Source organism: Xenopus tropicalis, chromosome 7, assembly GCF_000004195.4.
Source record: "Xenopus tropicalis strain Nigerian chromosome 7, UCB_Xtro_10.0, whole genome shotgun sequence".
Taxonomy (NCBI): domain Eukaryota; kingdom Metazoa; phylum Chordata; class Amphibia; order Anura; family Pipidae; genus Xenopus; species Xenopus tropicalis.
Genome location: NC_030683.2, coordinates 42,597,114 through 42,620,075, shown reverse-complemented (window position 1 = coordinate 42,620,075; position 22,962 = coordinate 42,597,114). Strand labels below are relative to the sequence as shown.

At 39.3% G+C, this 22,962-nt stretch overlaps 2 protein-coding genes across 3 annotated transcripts in view; both read left to right on the top strand.

Annotated features, from left to right (window-relative positions):
• The first annotated feature begins 6,365 nt into the window (after nucleotides 1-6,365).
• Nucleotides 6,366-12,825, top strand: ndufb8 (NADH:ubiquinone oxidoreductase subunit B8). Its single transcript, XM_002936353.5, has 5 exons — nucleotides 6,366-6,548; nucleotides 8,676-8,802; nucleotides 10,578-10,677; nucleotides 12,093-12,248; nucleotides 12,662-12,825. The coding sequence occupies exons 1-5, from the start codon at nucleotides 6,428-6,430 to the stop codon at nucleotides 12,755-12,757; spliced, it is 600 nt and encodes a 199-aa protein (XP_002936399.2). The 5' UTR covers nucleotides 6,366-6,427; the 3' UTR covers nucleotides 12,758-12,825.
• Nucleotides 12,826-20,015: 7,190 nt separating this feature from the next.
• sec31b (SEC31 homolog B, COPII coat complex component) overlaps nucleotides 20,016-22,962 on the top strand; it is a 45,807-nt gene continuing 42,860 nt past the window's right edge. Inside the window, exon 1 of one of the 2 annotated variants that reach the window (XM_031905502.1) lies at nucleotides 20,016-20,208. The gene's annotated coding sequence lies outside the window, so the exon portion shown is untranslated. The remainder of the gene's footprint in view (nucleotides 20,209-22,962) is intronic. The other variant, XM_031905503.1, reaches the window with a different exon arrangement.

Here is a 22,962-nt window from a genome sequence, read left to right as displayed (position 1 = left end):
TGAGAGAAGCAGTATGGGGCAGCCCTACATTGCACAAAGTAGGACAGAAGTGCATCTGTGCATGCCTTATTTCTGGTCTGATTTGAATGCAGTTCATCTGTTTGGATGAATTACAGCAATCCATTTATGTCATTTGTAGTAGATATGGCGTAAGCACATTAAACTGAAAGAGACGCCTGTCTCTTGTGTTCTGGGGTAGTAGTGCTGGTAATATAGCATTTTCATAAGGTATAAATAAGCCATATTTAGTATATTAAAGCACACAATGAAAGGTGTGGGCTATTATGTAGGTACAAGGCGATATATACAAAGGTGAACACCTTCTTTACTAAATCCAGGAATGGATCATTATTACCCTAATGGCATCATGTTTATGAATATTTGAGAACATTATTGCAGTCATAGTTCTAAGCATATTTTTCTAAACAAATAAGTGTTTAACCAAACTGTTTTACCATCACTCAAGCAGGGCTACCAGGAATATAGGCATTTTCCCTAGATCTTAACTGGCCATCAGGCTGGGCTTTTCCAGACACTACTTCAGGCCCTCCTAGGAGCCCTTATATTTGGGAACCACAGGCATAATGGTCAGTATAGGGCCTCTGAGTAGAAATAGTGCAACGCCCATCTAGGGCAGTATTGTGGCTCCTGAGTTCAGTTCTAGCTAGGGGGCACTGCCAGCAAGCAGTGTATATATTCTCCCTGTGTCTGTGTGGGTTTCCTCTGAGTACTCCAGTTTCCTCCCACACTCCAAAAACATATAGGCAGGTTAATTGTCTTCTGATGAAATTATCCTTTCTGTGTGAGAAACCTTAGATAGTAAGCTCCACTGGGGCAGGAACAGATGTGAATGATGTATAATCTCTGTAAAGCATTGTGGAAATGTGTCAACACTATATAAGTACAAGGAAATAAATAAATAAGTCTTGTCACTGACCCCTCTCCTTACATTTACACAGATAGCTCTCCCCTCCCCGCAAAAATATCTTAACAGAGCATGGGACACACAGCCACCCCACTCGCCACCAGCCTGCTTGCTCATTTGCGACAGGCAGCAAAGTTAAACTAGTAGAAGGTTCCAGAGAGGTAGGCTACCATATACTGGGATCCCTGTGCAGCTGCACCCCCAGTGGGAACAACTACACATGCACTAAAATGGATATGAGGCAAATATAAAAACATATAGCACCAAACAAATTTAAAGGGGCTGTTCACATTTGAGTTACGCTATTAGTATTATGTACAGAGTAATATTCTGAGGCAATTTGCAATTAATTTTGATTTTTTATCATTTGTGAGTTTTTTAATTATTTCACTTTTTGTGAAACTTTCCAGTTTAGAATTTGAGCAGTTACCTGGTTCAAATTACCCTAACAACTGGCCAGTGGTTTGAATAAGAGACTGGTATGATATGAATAGGGGAGGACCTAATAACAATAAAATTGTAGCCTTACAGAACAGGTAGTCAGTGACCCCCATTTAAAAGTTGGAAAGAGTCAGAAGAAGACACATAATTAAAAAAACTATAAAAAAAAATAAAATAATGAAGACCAATTGAAAAGTTTCTTAGAACTGGCCATTCTAACATACTAAAAGTTATCTTAAAGGTTAACCAGCCCTTTAAAAACCCCATCATACATAACTCAGTAATGGTTAGAAAACTGATCTGTGTCCAAATCTAAATCTAAGGGGGAGATTTATCAAGACACGAACGCTCCGAGTGTTCAAAAAATTCGGAAAGGCTCTGCCGCTGTTTACAATCCTTCGGTACGAAAATTTCGTGACTTTCGGATCACCAATACATTATTATCGTGCCTAATACGATTTTTTCGTAAGCATTTTCATGATATTTGCGATCTTCAGAAATTTTCGTTTCCAATCCGAATTTTTCCCATTCGGGATTCAAACTCGTGTTTTGATAAATCTGCCCCTAAGTCATTTTAAGTCTAAAATGAACAGAATAGACCTTAGAAGTGTACCTTAGAAGCAGACAAACATCTGAATATATAATAGTGCAATAACACAAACCTTCAGTTAAAAAGAATCTTTATATATACCCAATAGATTTATGAATATGAATACATTTTAGGGGGTGATTTATCAACGTTTGAAATTTAAACTTATTTCACAATTCAAGCTTTTTTGCACCCAGACTCCCAATATTCGAATTATGGTTCAAAAACTCAAATGTGCAATATTTATTTAGTGCAAAACACCTGAAAACTTAAATGGAAAAATTCAGCATCTAAAAGCTTGCGAGTTTATGCACAAGTCAATAGGAGTCAATTCAAGATTTTGGAGTTTTTCACCTTTTTATCCTGCCCAGGAAATCACCATCTCATTAGGGGCATAAACACCAATGATATTTGTGGCACTCATATTGTAGGTATGTTACATTTATCACACACAACCACATATGAGTAAGATTGTCTCTTGACTGGTTAAATGTAGCCAGGAACTAAGGGCTGGATTAGATGTGGCATCATATTTCTTCAGACTATAGAAAAACACATATGCCCACAGTAGCAATTTTCATATTTGCATTAGTGATTCTATGTTTATAGATATACTTCTTTATAATTGTAATACATAATTTACATACATATATGGTTAAACAGTATTATAGAAATCTATCTTTTCAAATATGCATTGATTTCACCCTGGCAATCAGTACTATCACTCAAACCTGAAGATACTGTAATGATCATTTATTTTGCAGACACCAGTGTATAATAGAATCTTGGATCAATACTAAATAAGGATCTAATGGTTCGTTCTGCTATGTAAATTGACTTTCCTGTATTGATATCAATGTTAAGGTTAATACATGGGACCAATTTTGCCTTTGTCTTTACTGGCAGAGATGATCAAAGCAGAAGTAGAAGATAAAGGCAATCTGTTTTCAACGTTATTATTCAAATATGAGCCATATTTTATTCTAAACAAGATCAATATTGAGATTATCCAATTTTCGAGCATACCTTATTGTATAAACTTTCTCTGTTGTACTTAAGGCAACTTCATATCAGTTATTCACAAAAGCAATAACGTTTAATGTATTCATAATGATCCCCATAACTTTTTCTGTTCAAGCCAAAAGCTATTATAGATCATGTTTCATTAAATTCCATTCCGTGCTTATTGTTGTTTTAATAGAGCCATTAATTCTTTGTATATTAAGTTAATGAAAATAGTTATGTCTGGCATAAATTTACTGATATTTTCCTTTCTCTCAGTCATTTTACCTTTTTAAAGATTTCATTTCATGTTTTCTCCAAAGACTAAAGATTGCAATTTCTGGAGAATGTAGTTTGCAGGCAATATAAATGTTGTTTTTTTTAACAGGATGTGAGACAAATGTTTTAGTATTATTACGCATATAACTTCAGGCTTTATAAATCTATATATATATATATATATAGATAGATAGATAGATAGCCTTTTCCAGAAAAAAAGAAAGCAGTAGGCTGTAGAATGTGGCATTGCATAATTTTAATTAAAAGCAGATTAAAGACACATTAGTAACTGCGTGTGTAAGAAATGAACGGTTAAAATAAAAAACCTTAAAAAACATTCTCATGGATATTATGTAAATGCCCTTTTCTTTTGTCTGTGTGTGCAAAAATGATCTTTTGAGCATACTTATTAAAACCCATATACACATTTGTAAAAACTGTGGAGGGTCTTGGAATAAATACAACATTTTAACATAGTTTTACACACATGGATATTATGCTAGGGCATGAGTAACTCAATGTAGCATTTTTCCCAGAATTTCAGTGTCCAGGGAGCCACTACATTTGGTTTACCACATGAAAATTAATGTAAATGCATGTGCGTATGTTAAATTGCCCAAGCATGTGTTTGCAAATTGCATGTGCGTAAAATTACACATATACATATTTGCAAATGAGATACAAACCTGCCACAGGTTGCCTCCCCACAGCTACATACTCAATTATGTCAACCCTCCCACAGTGGTCCATTCCATTCCTACCCCTAGTTTGTGCATTGGGTAAGGGAATGTTGCACCTGGAAGATCTTCCCAGCTCTCACTCATGTGGGACTGGATGTTTGTCAGTGATGAAGTGTTTGTTCCTGGTCTTGCGTAATTCCCTGATTTGGACTGTCTCTGGTGAAGTTACAGGTTTCTTCACTGTCAGTAGTATTGTGTGTTTCAATAAAGAGGCAGGATGGATGCAATGTTGCTTAGCACAACTATACAAAAGTGCAAAGGAGCATGTTTGGAGGCAAGTACCTTTAATGAAGTCAATATGCACAACATTTGCATCCACTTTCTCCTGTATACTTATTTATCATGGCACCACCACCATATTCTGTGCTGATATTTGCTTTCCCATCAGCCTTTTTCCCATCATTCTTCTATATTCTTTGCCATTTTTTCAGAAATGTTTCTCATTCACATTAGCCTGTGCCACAATCTAAGGTCCACATTACATTCACACATTGCACATAAAACACATATTGGGTTCAGTTTTATCACAAGCCAATTAATCAACCTTTATGTTTATTTAATGGGGGAAAAAATCAGAGTACCTGAAAGAAACCCACATAAACACAGGAAGCATACAAGCAAACATTTGTAAGCCTATAGTTAAATGGAGGTGCTATGTGCTCCAGAAATATCTCTGCTCAGCATACAAATCAATAAACATGGGCCCTTGCAGACTTAGTGGAGGAAGGGGGTTCCCCAACAACAACCCATAGGTTCTGTGGTTCTTACAACAAATGGTAACTCGTTATTCACAGGAACGTAGAAAAATCCCTTGGAAGACGGTAGATACGGTTCAGTTATTCAGGTAGATACATAGTTACATAGGGTTGAAAAAAGTCCATCAAGTTCAACCCATCCAAGTAAACCCAGCACACACAACCCACAACGGTCCGGTTATTCAGCATTTATTCACATACAAATCTTCCCAGCAAGCATTTACCCATCAGGGGTCAATAATTGAACAATGGATTTTGTCAACTCAGAAGTGTCCAATCCTCAGCATCACTGTGGAACTTAAACAAGCTACAGTAGTCCCTAAAGGTGGCTTTATATGGGCCTATAAAAGCTGTTGACCATCTGAGTTGGCTGCTTTGGGCCCTCAGATGGACCTGCCCAACCAAAATTGTCCAGACATCGATTTAAAAATCCCGCCTGGGCGAGGAATGTCTGCACCAGGGGTGGGCCCTAGGCAACCTGGTCGGCCACCTCGGGGTGACAAGCAACGGGGGCAATGAAAAAGGAGGAGGACTAGGGGTAGGCAGGAGAGGCTTCTGCCTGACACCCCTTAATTGTTGCGCCCTAGGCAGCTGCCTCGTCTGCCTACCCCTAGTTCCGGCCCTGATCTGCACACTGATGCAGTCCTTGTTACGACAGCCTCCTATCAATATGATCCACTGATCAGGGCCACACGGTCGGATTAATCCAATATTGCCCACCCAAATTGTGCAAAATTACTGCAACTCTGTGCGCAATTTACCACCAATTGCGCACAATTACACAAAAGTATGTCTGCCGTCATTTCTCTTGCTCAGCGTGCAAATGAGCGCAAGAACACTAGGGTTCCTTTGTCAATAGGTTCAGCAGTGCCCGATTCAAAACAGAAGGCAGGAAGGGCAGAGTATTGCCAAGCGCAACTATATGAAAGTGCACCATATACCTTTAAAGAGAGTGCTTTTACGTGCAATTGACCAGTAGAGTTGCCACCTCACCCCTTTAATACCAGCCACATATTAAATCCACATCCTGCATGGCTAATTAGTATTTAGTTTAGATGCTGCAGACTGAAATCATTTATGTGCAGCCATGCAGCATGCACCAACTTTAATTGCTAACTAGCCATGAAGGATGCAGACTTAATATGTGGCCAGTATTAAGAGGTGAGGCAGCAACTCCAGATATTGGAGAAATTGCAAGCACTGCAACTGCACTTGCAGTCTTGAACATGTAAACAAGCCTGTATATATTCAAAAGTTATTGCTTGGTATGGTATTCCACCACTTTCACCTGTGATTCTGATAATGGAGGACACTTTTTTGGGCCCACTGATAGGAATTAACACAAATTTGGAGCTAATTGCTCCTTTATTGAGCATTTTATTAATAATAATAACATTACTACTACTATCAATAATATTGAGTCCCTTGGTTTTTGTGAAAACAAAATATTTGTATTTTCATTATACATGTTACCAAACAGGCTTTATTTTTTTACAGTATTTTAGGTTGCAATCTCCATCTTGCTTGTTAATTTATGCAACCCAAACTTACGTTTAAAATTTCACAACAGCACACCGACCTACAGTGATGTGGCCCTACTTATTCTCCAGTTAGACAAGGTTGTGCTTCTAGCGGGGATTGGTCCTCACAGGACACTGTACGAGCGCCTGCGTAGTTGAGAGCTGTACAGCGGGTAATGATGGCGGCTCTCAGTGCCCGCTGGGTGAGAAGTCTGACCCGCAGAGCCGCCTTGGGAGCGTACTCAGTGAGTGGGGATCATGGTGCTTCGCTGGTGCAGAGATCGGCAGTAAGAGCAGGTTGGTGACCTGTATAGAATAACAGAAATGACACACGACGGAAGGATTTTATAGGTCTCTGTGCTGACAGAGTCACCTTCACATACCGGGATGGCTTGTACACTTGTACTTTAGTAATGTCTTAGGGGACATGTACTGATCTGTCATGCACCTGGTATGGGGGTTGTATATCATGTTTCAGAGATAATGGTAAGGAGTTTTTATTTATTCAGGTATGTTCTCTGGTATAGTTTAGCATTGCTTTACTGCCTGAGGTTTTACGTTCGATTCCATCCGGGACACTATCTGCAAGAAGCTTGCATACTGCCCCTGTCTGCGTGGGGTAATCCCACACTCCAAACTTACAGGCAGGTTATTGGGTTCCTGAAATAACTGACCATAGTGTGTGTAATAGGGCCAGGTCAGGACTGAGATTCAAAATAGACCCTGTATGTATGTATGTATAACTTTATTTATAAAGCGCCACAAGGGTACACAGCGCTGTACAATCTTACACAATACAAAATTACACACAGGGAGGACAAGTGATATAATAAATAAATACAATAAATATATGTGCCATGTGGTATGAGACACAGTAGGAAGGAGGTCCCTGCCCCGTAGAGCTTACAATCTAAGTGGTTGGGTAACATACAGGCACAGAGCGGAAGGTAAGAGTGCACCAGGTATTGGCATTTGCCCTTAAGCGCAGGACTGGGCAAAATAATGTTTTAGTGCTCCAGAAGGTAACAGCTGAGCTTTTTCTTAAAGAGAGTGGGTGAGTTTTCCCTACGGAGGGATTCAGGGAGAGAGTTCCAGAGGTAAGGAGCAGCGAGATAGAAAGGTTTAAGACGAGAGAGCGCAGTGGGTGTGGATGGTGTAAAAAGAGGGAGGCTCTGAGAGGAGCGGAGGAGATGACCAGGAACATGCAGGGAGACCAGTGAGAGACCCAGGCATTATAAGTGCAGAGTGTAAATACTCAGTACTGTTACCCACTCTCATATAACCGGGGGACAACCATTTACAATAAATAGGGCATTAGGGAAGATATTTTCATATCAAGTAACAAATAAGCTCTGTAGAATATAGTATTTCTCGTAAATGTAAGAAAATATTTTTACTCTATGCTGTTACTGGTTATTTAATTGAGCTAGACAACTTTTACTGTGTCACACTATACTTTTATAATATTTCTGTGCTAAGGACAGAAATTCACATCCTTAATTGTGTTTCTACTGTCAGAACCCTGGTGGCACTGGGTAACAATTTAGGTAGGTATATATATATATATGTCAAGAATGTCGGCACTCATAAGATTTCCACAAACAAGCAAAAGTAGCAAAAAATCTTTTAAATTCAAAAGGTGAGATTTATTTGTTCCAACGTTTCAGTCCTGTACTGGGACTTTCGTCAGGGAAGAAAAAGTCCCTAAAGTTACCCAGTGCCACCAGGGTTCTGACAATAGAAACGCAATTAAGGATGTGAATTTCTGTGTATATATATTTATAATATGTAACAATAAGCTCTGTAGGACAGAAATTCACATCCTTAATTGCGTTTCTATTGTCAGAACCCTGGTGGCACTGGGTAACTTTAGGGACTTTTTCTTCCCTGATGAAAGTCCCAGTACAGGACTGAAATGTTGGAACAAATAAATCTCACCTTTTGAATTTAAAAGATTTTTTGCTACTTTTGCTTGTTTGTAGAAATCTTATGAGTGCGACATTCTTTACTATTATGAATATTTTTCCATAAGCTCTGGCACCTAGGTTTTGTTACATGTTTGTGGTGTGCTCCCCATTCTGGACTATAGATATAGAGAGAGAAACAGAGGACTCAGCACTCACAGGATCTGCAGAAAAAATAAAAAAAATTCTTTAAGTGCAATATCAACGTTTCGCTCACATTTTGGGACCTGTGCTGAGTCCTCTTTTTCTCTACATGGTGGCTACCTTACCCGGCACCCAGGCATCTCTTGTTTTGGTGGTGAGTGCCCTCTCCTGATTATGTTTATATATATATATATATATATATATATATATATATATATATATATATATATATATATATATATATATATATATATATATATATATATATATATATATATATATATATCTATCTTAGTAAATATTTTTTTACTTGCAGCATCTGGGGCTGCAAAGAATGATTTGCCAGGACCATATCCAAAGACGCCAGAAGAAAAAGCAGCTGCAGCTAAGAAATACAACATGAGGGTGGAAGACTATGAACCCTACCCAGATGATGGAATGGGGTAAGTCATTACTGAGAAGACAGTGGGAGTTAGCATACTTGATATTTAACAGATAAAGAATATAGCATTCTATATTTTCAATTTAATGTTGTCCTTTGTTGTATTTTGTAATTCAACCCCTTCTTCCCCTTGTTCCACTGTGAAGTAATATATTATGGGAAGTCCTTTTAATTTCTCTAGTGGGTGGTTCACAGGTTATCTGGAAAGTTTCCAAAATCCATTATATCACAATGAACAACAGAGAAAGGGGTTCCATTACACTGTGAGCTTAAAGGAGAAAGAAAGGTATAAACTAAGTAAGCTTTATCAGCAAGGTCTATGTAAATACAGTAAATACATGTAAATAAAAGCACTCACAGAAACGCTGCCCTCTATCAAAAGAAAAACAGGATTTCTTGTCTCCTTTTTTGTAAACATGTTCTTCTGTGTCAGACTTCCTCTCCTTTAGGGCTCCTTCAGGTTTGGGGCACGAGTCTGCTAATCTCTCCCACTCCTCCTGCTCCCCCTCCCATAAGTATTCACTCCCTCTTCCCTTAGGAATGTGTAAGCTGAGCTTCAACAGCTAGAGCTATAGCAGGAAGGTAGGAAGACCAAGTTAAAATGGCAGCAGCTATCTTAAACAAACAGAGGGAGCTTCTAGGGCTGTTAGTCAGGTATGCTTTCTGCAGATTAAATATAGTGTTCTAGGTGGCACTATTGATGGCGAATCTATTGGCAGTAAAATTCCAAAATGACTTTCCTTCTCCTTTTAAAGGGGTGAGGAACTCTGGGAACAGAGAGACTAGCATGTTTTCCTTTCGATATACAAATTCCCATGCCTATAGCATTGTCATTCTTAGTTGTGGCATATATATCAGCAGGTAGGTTACTGTTCAAACATATCATTCTGTGCTTTAAAGGCTCCACTGGCCAGAAGGATGCTAATGTGCAAGTGCTGCCCATTTGAGTCAAATGTGGGGTTGAAATTGCAGTACCTTTTAAAATACAACTAATCTCTCCAAACTGCCTTTCCACCGGCAACAATACGAATTGCTGGTGGAAAGACCTATGCATCACTTCGGTTTTTCAAAGTCATGTGAAGTTTCCTACTCGCCTCGGTGTCTCCATGGGACATCAGCCTAAAACAATCTACTGAATAAATTTAGTGTTCTAGCTTGCTATATTGTGGCTAATCTATTGGAAATAAACTGTCTCAGTAGCTTTCCTTCCCTTAATCCTCCTTAATTGTATGACATACAGCAAATATATTCTCTCCATAGGACTTCAGACTTACTATACCTGAGTAAACAGTCCAAGAAGCTCTTTCTGTTTAAGATAGCAGCTGCCGTTGTAGCTTGGTCTGACATTACTTCCCTGCCTGCACACTACTCCCTGGAACTCCCAGCTCAGATTATAGCAGGGATGGGAGGGGGGAGAAGAAGGGAGGTATTTACATTATGGATGCACTCAATCCAAGATTCAGTTTGGGATTCGGCCAAGATTCTGCCTTTTTCAGCAGGATTCGGACAAATCCACGCTCCTGGCCAAACCAATCCTTTAAATCACGGAACCTGACACGGAAGTTAGGTTACCCTTCCATTCAGTTCAGTATTCGCCCAAATCTTCTACAAAGTATTCCGGGTTCGGCCAAATCTGAAAAAGTGGAGTTGGTGCATCCTTAATTTACATAGACCTTTCTGATAAAACTTACTTAGGTTTTACCTTTCTTTCTCATTTAATACTTTTCATTCATTCATTTTTATTCATTTATTTTATTTTACTTTTTCTTTCAATAGCTTTGGTGATTATCCAAGGCTCCCTGAGAAATCTCAGCAAGAAAGAGACCCATGGTACTCTTGGGATCACCCTGACCTTAGAAGAAATTGGGGGGAACCAGTAAGTGTATATAATATGTGTGTAATTATAATCAACTGCACTATCCCATAGACTGAAGATAATTGCTTAAATGATTTGTATCTGCTTTTATAAGATATTTTATTCTCCACTTTACTGAAGTAAAACCTGCTGGGCTCTGAAGGTGGTGTGTATGGTGTGGCAGTCAAGGGAACATGTACACTTTATTTTCCTTCGCCCATACAGTTGCTTTATTTAATGCACTAGGAGCAGTGCTGCCGTATTGCAAAAACAGGTGTTAACTTACACAGCAGCTATGCAGTTGCTGAATAAAAGTTGTGGAAGTTTTAACTCCCTGCAGTGATAACAAAGATGCCTGGCAATCTCTCCATGCAGAGGGGTTCCACAATTTTTAGTTAGGCTTTCTCTTAAACCCACTTTATGTCATACTTACACTAATCATATAAGTAAAAGGATTGATGTTTGTTAGTAACTGCAAAAATTGAAATTGACTCATATTTTTAAACTGAATTTTCCTTAAAGGGGGTTGCTTTCTAAATGCACCAAACATTTATTTGATACAGAAATCTAGATCAATGAGATATTTGCTTTCACTGCTCAAATTGCAGACCAGTAAAAAGCTACCTTTTAATTGCAGCAGGTTACCAGACTGATCAGCAATTTGCCACTTATTTTATTAATCCCCAAATCTGTAAAACTGCAAAAGCATATTATTTGCATTTGAAAGTACTTTGTTCATATTTTAGGGCTATTTGGACCAAAGAAAGTTCTGCCGATCTACCAGAATTTATTTACAATGTGAGCTAATGGACACAATTTCCAAAATCTGTATTTTAAGTGGCAGAGATAAAGTAAATTTTTTTTCTCATGTCGTTATGACAAATGACTTTATACACACACATTACAAGAGCTGTTCATGTGTTGGACACTAAACAAGTTTGTGATACCTAGTGGCTAAGATTTAAAATATGATGGTGGCACCCAGGGCATAGACAAGCATCCCTCTATCTGGTATGCAGATAGCTTTAACTGGCAAATAGAGTAGACCGATGCTGCTGCCTAGCTAGCTGCCTAATCTGCTGTTGTGTAATAGCTTCCAGTCTAAGTAAAATAATTCTGTAGTTGGCCCATATACTGGCTGTTTAAATTCATGTTTGTGTTTCCAGCTTATGTTATAAGTCTGAACTAGGGATGCAGGAAATCCAGGATTCGGTTCTGGATTCTGACAGGATTCGATTTCTTAAAATCAAGTGACTTTTTGTCACATAAACACGAAAGTGTTTCACCCTTTCTTTTCCTAATTTGCCTATGCAAATTAGTATTTGGTCATTTTCAGACCAAATCTTTTGCAAAGGATTCTGGGTTCGGCCGGATCTGAAGCAGCAGTTTTTAAGTTACAATGTTCACCATACCTACATGTCTGTTTTTATTTTTAGATGCAATGGGACTTTGACATGTACATCAGAAACCGGGTTGATACTTCACCCACACCTCTGCCATGGAATACTATGTGCAAATACCTGTTTGGATTTATTGGGTTTATGCTCTTCATGTTCTGGGTTGGAGAGAAGTATCAAGTTTATCCTCCTGTGGTATGTATTCTGAATTTTTTTAGGCTTTTATGTTTAGGTTTTTATCCTTTTTTTATTACATAGTATTATTAAAAATTCCAATCTAAGGGGGTTATGTAATAATAATAGGCCCTAAGTATCAAATTAGCTAAAATTTAGTAAGTGCTAGAAGGCCATTTGTAAAATATCCCTGGTCAGAGCCAAAGTTGTAATTTTTGAAGTCTTAGTGCAGTTTTGTTTTGGCATAATAATAATAATCTTATTCATCATTCTTCATCTGGGACTGCCACTGACCAATAAGATAATGGGTACTGACTCACTTCATGTGATAAGTGATCAGGATGTTTTGCTATATTTTCAGGTATGCCTCTCAATTATTGTGATAATATTTTCGTGTATGTAAGAACCTTTACATTTTGCTTTTTATTTTTTAGGCACCTAAGCAATATCCATACAACAATCTATACCTGGAAAGGGGAGGTGATCCTGCTAAAGATCCTCCAGAAGTTAAAAATTATGAATTCAAATGATTTCATATTGTGATGGAATCTGTACAGCTCTTACTGAAATACAATAAATATAGGACCTTTAATATTTATTGTTCTTTCTCTTTTTGGATTTAAAGATATTTTCATTAAGGGGTAAACTGTTATTTATAAGAATAAGTAGTAAAAAGCCTTGTCACCACAACTGTTATTAAATATTGAGTTAGTTTGACAAAAGGCTATTAATGCATGCTATTTATCTATGTAAGGTGGCAGATCCGCTTAATGCTGGAAATATGTGTAGTTTCTAACAATATACAAATCAACAAAATGCATACAAACGAAAAAAAAACATCTGCACTCACCCAGCCATTTTAATATTTTAATATATATATACATATATATTAATATTGTAAACTTAACACAACATAATAAATATGCCCCTAAGTGTAGTGGGCCCTCTATCAGGTTTCCTGGCCCAGTTTCAGACTCAGACTGGGATTCAGAACAGGCCCTGGCATTTCAAGTACACACAGCCCCAAACAGCCCCCCACAATCCCAATAATTAGTAATGGAGTCCTACAGCAGCCCTTCTCGCATTTGCCAAAATTCACAGATTGACGGCCAATGCCCTTGCTTATATCCTTTTCTACACGTATGCATTGGTCATAAGACGATTGAACCTGACATTTGAGTTGTCTTCATAGTCCTGTCTTATTTTTGTTTAGTTTTGTATCTAGTACTCTATCTTAGGATGAAGACAGACTGGGCGATTAGTTGCCCCGATTTTTAAATTCTAGTCGCGGTGACTAATTGTCCCCACTAAAAATCATGGCGAATTGTACCACGCACCGATAAAATATATTATCATATCTGGGAAATGCAGAGAAGTTTACATAGCACAAACTGCATTGAATTGCAACATTGGGAATTATTTTGCTTATGTTTAAATGTAAACTTGACAGAATGGTCATATAAACAGTTTAGCAATTTACTTGAACTTGTGATTTGTGGTGGTTTTTCTACAGTTTTACACTGCTAATACCAGGCTATTGGCTCAAAAGCTGTCTTTGAGTGTCAGTCATAGGCGGAAGGTGATTTTTTGTTTGGGGAGGCTAAAGATGGGCCATACAGAGACTGACCTACAGCTAATGTGAGACTTAGTGGATTCGCTGCTCGTGTAAAAAATGAACCTCCCAACTACCTCTTGCGGTTCCCACTGACTCCCAGGGATACTGTGCAAAAGTGCGGGTGGGAGAGCTTTTTTACCCTAAAATGCTTAGGATGTAAAAGTATTCATACATGCACTTCTGTGAGGGATTCTCCATCCATTTGTGTTTGGGATCAGTTAGCTTAAAGGGGTAAGTCACCTTTAAATTCCCTTTTAATATAAGGTAGAAATTGATATTTTGAGACAATTTGCAATTGGTCCTCTTTTTTTCTTTTTAATGGTTTTTCAGTTATTTAGCTTTCTGTCCAGCAGCTTTCCATTTGGTATTTCAGCAGCTATCTGGTTGCTAGGGTCTTATTTATCCTAGCAACCAGGTAGTGGCTTAAACAAGAGATGGGAATGTGAATAGTTAAGGGGCCTGCATGGAAAAATAAGTAATAGAAAATTACAATAATAATGAAATTGTAGCCTCGCAGAGCAATACTTTTTGGTTGCCGGAGTCAGTGACCCCGATTTGAAAGCTGGAAAGAGGCAGAAGAGAGAGGCAAATTATTCAAGAACTATAAAAAAAATTAATTAGGAAGACCAATTGCAAAGTTGCTAGGAATAGGCCATTCTATAACATACTAAAAGTTAACTTAAAAAAATGAACCTCCCCTTTAGATGTGTTTAAGTTAGTTTTATAGAGAGAGAGGCAGTAGGTACTGACACCCCGGGCACATTATATACAGTGAGACGCAGTCTGTATTTACGAAACCAGCACATTACATGCCTTGAGATGCAGTGGGTACAGATGGCAGATATTTAGGCCCAGGCACCATAACACTGGCACCAATACACAACATTGGCCCCACTATAACTAACTAGAAATGAACAATCAATGACAAAATTCAAAACAAAATAGTAAGTGCAAAAAACAACAGATATATAAAAGCACAATGAGCTTTATCGGGGGAAAGAGTTAACTTACCATCCATCTGTCAGGGTAGGGGATAGGGATATTATAAATGTCAGGTCAGGCAAAAAAACAATTTAATTTCAACTAGTGATTCAGCCTGTAGAACTGTATAGTGCCTGCGTATAGCACCTGCGTATAGTACCTGTGGGAGTGGGATGAAATCTGCAGCAAAAGTTGAGAGTTGGTTTTCAGGTAAAGTTACAGCTGCAGATTCTTCTTTTCAGTCTTCATTTCTGCACTGCATTCAGTTTGCTAAATCTCCCGATCCCTGTGTTCATCTGTGCTTTGATTGGTCAATTTTACGATCTGCCAAGAAAGCTGTGCTCTGATTGGAGAATCCACGAGAAGAAAGATCCAGTTGGAGCACAGCAGAACCGGAGCTTGCATGGACAGGGGAGTTGCAGGACAGTGCAGAAACGGAATGAGGTTTTTTGTTTTGTTTTGCTTTTTTAAGGTGCCAAGCAGGTTTGGGGAGGCTTAGCCTTATTGAAAATCCGCCTATGGTGTCAGTGACCCTAACTGTCTATGCACTTTCTATGTACTTTCTGTATTTTGTTACCTCTGATATTGGCAGACTAAAAGTATACAAATATGTGAGAAACCACTAAAATTAGAAAATGAATGTAAATTGCAAAAGTACTTAAAGAAACACACTGTTTAAGTTCAATTCATTATTTGGGTTTAGATCAACTTTAACAGTAGGTAATTTCACCTTCATATGCTCCATACTTGGATGAAGCGCAAATGCGTTGATTCACCCTATATTGAGGGGATATTCCTTCCAGGCCTCTCTACAGTTGGTAATACGTTCAGATTTTAGTCTTCTTCTGACGAACGTTCAGATATTGGTTGTACATTTAAATGCAGAGATCTGAAACTAACATTCAGACTAAAATTGTAGGATAAAGCCCTAAAAATACAAATTGGGAGATGTTCTGAACATGAAATAGTTGGCAGACACCAATCATACACAATACATGCACAGATTTTATTATTTATAACCTGCCCAATTGACTAAGCAACCAATTACCATGGTACTAAAATTGTTGGGACGATAACTAGGTTTCTACCAAATTTTATTGCTACGTGTATGGCCAGCTTTAGTGTGTTTTGCTTATATACAGAAATGATTTGCACATAGTGAATTGGGCATAAAAGTGATACTGACAGCCACTTAAATTTTTTTTTTTTTACACCTGCTGTTGTGTTTTAATTTGTATCTGATTTAAATTCCTTATAAACTAAATCTGCTAAGTTTTTTCGCTTTATAATTAGGGTAGCACGAATTACAGACCCACAGAGCAGCCATGTTTGTTCCCCTCTTCCGGGTTTTAATTTAAATGCCTCCCAAGTGAATAAATATGCCCAATCACAAACCTGCAACGCCCCTTCTGCTTTCAGCCGGTGTGTGACATAAGCTCTGCTCCGTTGTCTATGTGTAATGGGAAGGGAGAGCCCTTAGAAGCAGACAGGCAGGCACGGGAGAGCTTAAGCTGGCCTACTATTTAATTCTGTGTGGAGCAGAGAGGGGGCAAAGCCCTTTGAAGTAGGCAGGCAATGGAATGTTCAAGCCTGCCTGCTATCCAGTTCATGACGCCATGCAATGCTATGCGAGGGAGGGAGGTGGAGCTCCTTAAAGCAAACAGCAAGCTGAATCCTCCCAGTTTATAACGTAGTCTTTTTGACAGATTGAGAAGCTACAGTCGGGCTGCCAGACAGTCGGGTTCAGGATCTTCAGTAGGATTTATGTAGAGAAACAGGACTTTTAGGAAAAAAACAGTCAACATGACCTATAGGTAGGTTTGGGAGTAGGTTCATATTTTTATAAGAAATTTTTTGGTGTCAGTATCACTTTAACAGAGTTATTAATGTGTGCACCAGAAATGCCACAATTTTACATGTAAATTCAGTTAGAAAAAATTATTCTGCAGCAATTTTTGGGAGCGAGTGCGAAGTTGGTCAATCAAACCACTTAGGAACACATATAGTTTTGACCTCTGCTGCATTTCCTATTCGATGTACACTGAGCAGTCTCATGCCAGAGCAGGATTGTGCTGGCATAATAGGGGTTAGCACTGGAAACATTTGGTCTCAGGCTCATAAAAAGACCCTTTAGGGCTATAACACATCATGCTACTTATAACCACCTACTTGTCATGGCCACAAAATGCCAGAAAATACCCTGCTATAGACAATACTGAGAATTATTCTCTCTGAAAATTGTGTAAAGAAAATTATCAATATTGTCTATTTTGTAACTGTGACAAGTAACTGGCTACAAGTAGCTCCATGTGCCATTGCCCTTAGATATTCCAGTGTCACACTACTGGTGTGTATAGGGCTTTTTGGAGCCAGATCATTTGGGCAATAAAGCTGGGACAATTGGTTTCTTTGATCTGTTGAGCAAAGGTAGGAGCAGTGAACCTAGAGCTTCAGGGGGGGCAGTTAAAAAAAAAAATAGATGGGTTATAGGAAAGGATCAGATGCTTCCTAAAGATACTAAACAGGCCCAGTCTATACCCACTGGTAAGGAGGCATGGTTTCTGAGGGGCTAGAACTTGAGACACCCCTCATGCTGGGTTTCATTCTGATTGGCCACATATGGGTGACTGCATGCCCCTATTTCGTTATAATATTGGGTACTGGCAAGTACCAGTATTATATTACAGAAAACTGGACTGAAACTGGTAACCACCTACAGGGAGTCATCAATAACACATTTCTGGGCACACCTACTTCATGCATAAGGTGATGAGGGTAAGGGAGGATATTCCAGCAGGCCAAAAAAGTGAGGAGACCTATTCACCGCAGCTCATACTTGAGGACCCAATTTCCATTGGAAGTATGCACCCAGTTTTTCCAATTCTTTCTGCAGGAAGAGACAATGAAATTCTAGTTTGGTACATTTAGGGGTTTTCAGTGTTTTATTCCTTTTTATTTTACTTATTGTTTGTAATTCCTTATTTAAAGAAGAACTAAACCCCCCCGGGTAGAAAAACCCCACTCAACTGCCCTCCATCGGCTCCTTTACCTCCCCATCCCTCCCGCACAGTCTGTTTCATAGAAAAGTGCCCCTATTTGAACAACTAAACAAAATGCAGTGCAGCATGGCAGCGATTGCAGACGCCATCTTCACTCAATGACGTTCTTCGTGTCTCTTTGTCTGCAGGAGCATTCACAGTTGGAGTTAGTGCAGATTCAGCTTTAATTGCACGTAACCCTGTAGGCTCACTGTCAGCAAAGAGACGGGAAGAGGATCAAAAGTGAGTGAATATGGTGCCTGCAATCTCTGCCACGCTGCACTACATTTTTTTCAGTTGTTCAAATAAGGGAACTTTTCTATGGAACAAAGAAAGCTGAGGGGGCCAGTGGATGTTCTCCTTTAATATATGTCTTCTTTGTAATATATTTTTTGTATCTATAAATGCACTGTTACTTTTACAATATAAAATATAAATTTTTATATATTTTGTTCTTTTGCTCTAAAAGAACATTGCCTGTATGAAATCTTGTGCCTAAATGTATAACTGTTTGTGTGGAAAGGGAAAGTTATATCTCGATATGCTAAATAACTAGCACTGCTAGAGAGAATGTAAATTAACCCTTTGGCTGCTGGAGTACTTGTTGAAAAGTACTAGTGAAAACTAACCCTGACTACTGTGAGAGCAAGTGCCTGTTACATTTGCGTATTGTGAAATATTACTTGTGTGCAGGGAGATAATCATATTAGGTTTTGATTGCTTGTTAATGATAGATGGTGGCAGCAAGCAGAGCTGCTTTAAGGTACCAGTGGGCCCAGGGCAAACATCTCATTGGTAAGCCCCAACAACTGCTCCAATAATCTTCTTTATGACTACCCTCAAGCAGGGAAATTTGAATACAATAATGTAGGAAATACTGAAAAAGTCTGCGTTTACCGTAACAGCCTTTAGAAACAGTGGTGGGAAAAGATAAAATGTAATCACAATACCAGATTTTTATTATAAATATATTCTTAAGGAACTGACTTTCTAACTGAACGTTAAATAATAGTAAGGCCAAGCTCTTTCAGTTGATAAAAATAAAGGGCATTTCTGGGGGATGCTTCAGCCAAAAGTTACAGGAGGTGGAAGGCCTGATGGTGGGCCCCCCAGTCCTGGCGGGCACTGAACAATTGCCCCTTTTGCCCATTTATTAAAACGGCCCTTGCAGCAAGTAGTTTTTCTGGGTGATTTGGGTTGTCTGATGTTAGACTCTATACTGTGTGTAAGGCTGATGCCACACGAGGCGTAGGGCTGATATTTTCGGCAAGCGGAAAAACGCTTGGCGAAAACTTAGCCCTACGCCTGCTACTTGTGCCTGCACCCGAATGAATGGGATACACTCGGGTGCAGGCACATGTAGCCGATATACGTATGAAAACGCGAGACTTTGCATTTTCACGCGTTTTCATGCGTATATCGGCTACATGTGCCTGCACCCAAGCGTATCTCATTCATTCAGGTGCAGGCACAAGTAGCAGGCGTAGGGCTGAATTTTCGCCAAGCGTTTTTCCGCTTGCCAAAATATTAGCCCTATGCCTCGTGTGGCATCAGCCTAACACAGGAGCTTTTTAAGAGTGGTGACAGGCAGACGGGGGGATTTGACTGCTGGTGTTTTATGCTATGTGTGCCATTGGCCCAAGAGGAGACACCAAGCTTTTAAACCACTTTTAAAAGCACAGTGGATTTTAAACCACTTGGATTTTTAGGGGGGGGGGGGAACCACTATAGCTTTATATATAAATTTATAGTGGAGCTGGGCCTGGACAAATAAAACAACAGGAAATCACCTTTATTGGCGCAGACATCTCTGTGAACACTGGGGTACCATTTATGTTATGGCACGTTTCAGCGTTTATTTTAAACTCAAACCTCAGTCCTCCCACTGTTTTTAGATATATAATCTATAATTTAATGGTAGCACCCTCAGTAAAACTGAAATAGTGGACTTTCACTGTTGGCTCCAAAACACATTTATCACCTTTGTGTGACTTTTGGCCATTACAAAATGCCACGCTGTTCTCTGCAGCTGACGCCAAACTGCAACTGCCAAGTTTACACGTCCCACTGCTGTCATAAAAAGAAACAAGCTGAAAAAACAAGATACAAGCTGAAAATATGTGTGTAACTGCGGTTATCCGCCAGTAGATGGCAGCAGCATTCATGCTTCCTTGATCTTGACGCCACACTGACAAGCCAGCTCAGACCAGGCACGCTATTGGGAGAGACCCGTGCTAAACGCTTTCTGCTGTGTGTTTTCCACCTGGGCTGCCGTAGAGAGCGAGTTCCAGGCATCTTCTTTTCCAAACGCTGTAAGGTCCGACAGAGGAGAAGCAGGAAAGCCGAGGTACTGTAAAGGGGGGCTGCGCACACACAATAAGCGTCAGCACAGGGGAAACACGGGCTCTTAAACCACAAATTGTCAACCTGCTGCTCTCCAACTCCTGTTAAACTACAACTCTCAGAATTTCTTCAGCCTTGGCCGGGGTGCTGCGTACAGTAGTTCTGGGGAAGGTTCAGGGATACCATATCAGGTGTCGAGTAGTTGGAGGAGCAGTGGGTTACTGAGAAGTGACGTAGTTGTCTTTGGCCTGTCAGGGGCCAGAGGGGCGAGTGGGGCTAGTAGATTTAGCTGTAGCAGCCTGTATGTGAGAGTCACTGGCTATTACACATGGGCGGAGTGTGTGTTGCCCTGTGTCCTGTCTGAGCAGGTTGGTTGGTATGTGGGTGTGATTGGTGTCTCAGAGTAAAGTGATCAAGTTCGGATTCTGTAAATCCTTTGCGCCTGACTGGCATGTGTTCCACATTGGCCCCTAACTGTCAGTCTTTGTGAATGATTTCCAGAGACACGTTGTAGCTGGAGAATGCATGTAGATAAGATATAAGGTGTTTTATATCATGTAGGGTTAGGGTTGCTACCAGACTACTTGGTACAATGCCAGCCTTTGTAATACAGTTCTACTAGCAATGTAATTACTGGTAAATATCAGCATTTCCTTTTATCCACACAGTCACACCCCAATCCCCCCTCCCATAAAAGCCTGTCTCTCAAGTTATCCAATCCCCAACCCATCTATGTCTGTCTCCTCCCCTTTACATCACTGCCAGTAATATTTATGGGTAAGGGTGGCAACCCATGGATACATAACTTTCTTGGTCCCAACAATAAAACTGTAATTTAAAGGGGGGAACAAAAATTATTTTTGTCTTATGAAAGCAAATTCTGAGCAACTTTTCAATAAACAGTGATTACACATTTTCAGTTTTTTTAATTGACATTTATATATTCTAAGACCTCTTCAGTGGCCCCCTTCCAAAAAAGTACCACTCACAGAGTAGTGCAGCCGTGGGTTGGAACCATGCTGGGCTGCTTTATGTCCTCTCCCCAGCTCCCTGACTGCCAGGGGCATTTTCTGTTGAAGCCAATCTGGACCTGACTTTAACTGCACATCAGTGGTCTCCACCAGAGAGCTGAGGAATGAACACCAAGCAGCCATATGGCAAAAGGGCTAGTATATCTCTTAGAACTATATTTTCTTCCATTATACAAAATATACAAAAAAGCTGTTTTTGGATAAACTTCACCATTAAGCCCTCCAACTATGTTTTGGATGGTATATCAGGCCTAGAATTTGCAGTCAGTAGTGTGCACACCTGTAGCTTTACAACTAAAAATGACCCCTGCCTAGTTGTATCACCCAGTAATTTGCTATTCAGACACCACCACAGCTTGGCACAACACATGAGATGTGCTTAGCTATGCTTGCAATTCTGTAGTGATGAATGGGCATGCAGTGGTTGGTGGCATGCTGTAACCTCTCCCAGCACCAAGACTGGGTACAGTAATATAGCTAGATTGGATCCAACCAGTTCTTATAGACTCAGTTTGCGTGATTAGTAATAAGCATAGGCACTTTTGTTGCCTATCATGTGTGCCACAAAAGAACTGACTTCCGCTTTAAACTGCAAAGTGATACCCTGCACAAAATGCTTTTGTGTGCCTGTGAGAATTCTTTTACTATTATTGGATAGAGAGCACCGGGCTTATCTTTGTTTGGGCAGGCAAGGGTGTGCGAGTGCTTGCTGTTTCTGCCACAAAAGAACTGGCCTAGAAGCTACCTAGTATATATGGCATTCTTGGCCATGTTATAATGTAAGATATGATATATCCCATATTGAAAAATACAAGTATATTTGAAATGACTGAGGTGTTCGTTACCATTCAGACTTACACAAGTTTTAGATTTTCATAGTCACTAATAATAAGTCTCATATTGTACAACAGAGGGTAGATTTTTTTAGATTTTTTTAGATTTTATAATACCTGAGTTCCATATAATACCAAGTTAAGTGATGGCATCATTAAGCACCATTTCTAAGGATGCATTTCACAGTTCAATTATTACACAGTATATTACATCTCTTATGGTCTAAAATACCCTTTTCATTTAAAAGACAATAGAGTTAGAGCAGCCATTAAAACAGATATCTGGCTAAAAGATTGTTAAAATTCTCCTGTGCAACTGGTCAGTTTTAAAAATTCAGGGACAACCCTGGATATTAGGGAAAACTGGTAACTATGGGACCCACAGGCCAGATCCAAATACTTTTGAATGTATCCCTCACGTATTCGGCATTCTTGACTTTTCTTATCTTGGGCTAACTGACTACCAAGTATGCATGCTTGTTGCCATGAGTGATTGTTTGCATTACACTGAAGCCTATCCATTTCTAGTATTTGTTGCCAGTCATAAGCTACTCAGCAGACAAGCATGCAAACAAAGTATCATGCAGTGTCACTAATGATCATTGTATAGAATGCTGAACTGGAAGCATATGATGCTCTTCTAAAAAAAGATTTAATGTACACTAAATAAAATAGCTGCTCCAGGACCCTGTATCTTTAGTTATACCCTTCTCAGCACATACTGCACTTGTGCCTCACGCACCTCAGCATATGCCTTAAATGTTTAGCTAAACTGATCCACATTTCATTATCGTCATGGGCACTGTTATGCATTTGGAAAACAATAATACTGGGTGTAGCTTTCTGCTAAAGCTTATAGTAGCACAGCACACAGTAGGGCTGAACTACACCATA